This window comes from Apaloderma vittatum, unplaced genomic scaffold, assembly GCF_000703405.1.
Source record: "Apaloderma vittatum isolate BGI_N311 unplaced genomic scaffold, ASM70340v1 scaffold24702, whole genome shotgun sequence".
In the NCBI taxonomy this organism is placed as follows: Eukaryota; Metazoa; Chordata; class Aves; order Trogoniformes; family Trogonidae; genus Apaloderma; species Apaloderma vittatum.
The window spans coordinates 4,729-7,469 of record NW_009703436.1 but is presented as its reverse complement, the minus strand read 5'-3'; the positions used below and the strand labels follow the sequence as shown (position 1 = coordinate 7,469).

Sequence of the window (2,741 nt, the reverse complement as noted above, 5' to 3'; positions counted from 1 at the left end):
ATTCCCAGGGGATCATGAACATGAGTGAAGATAGAGCATGAAAACCAGGCCAGACTTCTGCAGGGTGTGACAGCTTCTCTCCAGACTCCCCACCCAAAAACTCCTCGAGCTTTGTAAGAACAAGGCTTTGATTTTAGCAAACACGACTGTAACCAATACAGCAAGTCAGACCTAGCAAACTGGTGGAGCTTTAGTGCCACTCCCTACACTCAACGGAGCAGGAAGTGGCTGGTGGCTGAGCAGTGTGGCGATGATGTGAACTGGGTCAGAACTGCTCCCGAGCTGTTCAGGGTGAGGTTACACAGCTGGGGTGGCACTGGTGCACTCTTCAGGGCTGCAACACACGTCGCTGCAACTAGTAATGTCCTCCAGCCTTGGCCTGAGCAGCCCCACCTCCGTGCCCATGGTCTCTGGTCCAGTGAGATAATTAATAGCATCAGGCCAAGGGTTACACCAGAGGCTCTAGCCCCAAAGGCGAGTGTCCTGAGGTCTTCAGACAGAGGTGGGGCACGGTGTGTAACCAGCACCCTGCAGCACAAGGAGAACGTTCCCCCAACAGGCCAGAGAGGCAGAAAAGAGCATCACTTACCTTCTGTCTTGATCTTGAGGGCTGTCCTCACCAGCGCAAAGAGGGTGGCATTGAAGGTGACGGTGCCATCACTGTTAAGGGGCATGTTCATGCACACCAGACGCTGCAGAGCAAACCAAGGGCTGTGACCCCAGGTGCAGAGCAGGCTGCAGCACCCCGCAAGCACACAGCCCGTCCTGGCTGGAGGACAGCCAGGCTGGCCAGGGAGAGGCTCTGCTCAGGGCACAGGAGCCCTCCCAGCTCTACTCGCTCTGTGCAGCCCCATGGGGCTCTGCCCCACTGCTTGGCAGCACATGGGCCAGGGGCAGCGACAGCCCCCATCCTAACCAGCCAGCTAAACCAGACCAAGCTGCACGGAAAGCCAGGTCAGGTCTGTGCAAATAACCCAACCTATGGGGCACTGGTGCCATCGGAGCCATTTACGTTGGAAAAGACTTTTAAGATCACCGAGTCCAGCATTGTCAGGTCCACCACTAACCCATGTCCCTGAGCACCACACCTACCCAGCTCTTAAATCCCTCCAGGGATGGGGACTGCATCACCTCTCTGGGCAGCCTGTGCCAGGGCTTTACAACCCTTTTGGTGAAGAATTTTTTCCTGATGTCCAATCTAAACCTCCCCAGGCACAACTTGAGAGCCGTTTCCTCTTGTCCTATTGCTTGTTACTTAAGAGAAGAAACCGACCCCCACCTCGCTACAAGCTCCTCTGAGGGAGCTGTAGAGTGCTGAGGGCTCCTCTCAGCCTCCTTTCCTCTGGGCTGAACAACCAGCCAGCAAGAGACACCGCACTGCTCTCGGGGAGATGCCAGTCACCCTGCATTATGCTCCACCCTCCAAAAAGTGCCTCAGGCTGCTGTAGAGCCATCTGGGGAGTAAACCTCCCAAGACCCACAAGGGTTTACACCAGTGCTTGAGCCTCTGCCCCTGTGGATCACACGTGAACCTCACACAGGGTTTGTGCAGTATGAGCTAAGCCAGGAGAAGTGTACTCATGCCCACAGAGCTGGTATTTCCAGCTCCCTCAGTGCTGTCAGCTCCTGGATACAAACTTCTACAGCCCAGTTGCCATGGCCAGGTACTCAGGCACAGCATTGCCCTCCTGCACCAGACACAGATGGCTTGGGAGTCCATTTGTTCTGGGGGCTCCACCAGTGCCCCCTCCTCGGTGTGGAGGTGAGCACAAGCAAGTCCTTGTCATCAGGAGCCTGAGACACATCAGCTCTGTGCAGATTAATAGCATCTCTCCCCGCCCCCTAGAATGCTTCCCTCCATTAAACAGGAGAGGGCAGAGCATGTGTATAAACCACAACATGGGGAAACTGGAGACACTGGGAAGCTGGATTGTCACCCTCAGCCTCCCTGGGGAGGATGCAGGGAAAAGAACCTGGTACTTGGGGAAAGTACCCCTGTGCCCAGGCACCCTGCCACCCCCTTGGCTCTTACCTTACAAGCTACACGGTGAGGGCAGAACTTCCCAAAGCCCAGGGGAGGCTGGATACGTCTCAGGAGAGTCACAACATCCAGGTGCTTGATTCTGCCCCTGCAGAGGCAACAAACTGCATTAGCAGCGTGGTGGCAGACACAGGGGACAGTGGCTCAGGCAAGGGCTGGGTAGGCTCATCCTTGTGACCTCCCCAGGCTCCTGCAGTGGGTAACCCCTACACCTCCCTACGCTACTCTGAGGGAAAGCAGCTGCTCCCTGTGGCACCAGACAGCAGATAAAGGGGAAGAGTTGGCAGCATCACTAGGGCTGGATGAAGAAGGGACTCATGTTCCCAAACATCCTGATGGCTCGTATGAGCCCTGGAATACACTGGCAAGTCCACATCTGCCTCTGAGACACTGGTATCTAAGTCTTGGACAGTGCCACAGCTCACCCTGCCGTGTGCGTGGGCAGCCCACCCCAGGCTCCCCACAGGCCATCCCCCCTGCGCCTCGCACCCCCTGCCACTCACTTGGCCTCAGGGTCATATTCAGCCCAGATCCGTTTGAACTCGTCCAGGTGATGGGGCCCAAGGATGGACCAGTCGCGGGTGAGGTAGTCAAAGTTGTCCATGATGACGGCCACAAAGAGGTTAATGATCTGAGGGCAGAGGAGCAGGTGTGAAGGACACAGGTTAGGGCAGGTCCCTGGGCAGAGGGACAGGGACAG

The 2,741-nt window shown here is 56.5% G+C and overlaps 1 protein-coding gene across 1 annotated transcript in view; it reads right to left on the bottom strand.

The window, feature by feature from the left end:
* LOC104270315 (voltage-dependent L-type calcium channel subunit alpha-1S-like) overlaps positions 1 to 2,741 on the bottom strand; it is a gene marked incomplete at both ends in the record, with an annotated part of 10,960 nt that overhangs the window by 3,780 nt on the left and 4,439 nt on the right. The window contains 3 exons of the mRNA XM_009864637.1: positions 590 to 692; positions 2,033 to 2,129; positions 2,545 to 2,672. Of these exons, the coding sequence (XP_009862939.1) occupies positions 590 to 692; positions 2,033 to 2,129; positions 2,545 to 2,672 (328 nt within the window). The remainder of the gene's footprint in view (positions 1 to 589; positions 693 to 2,032; positions 2,130 to 2,544; positions 2,673 to 2,741) is intronic.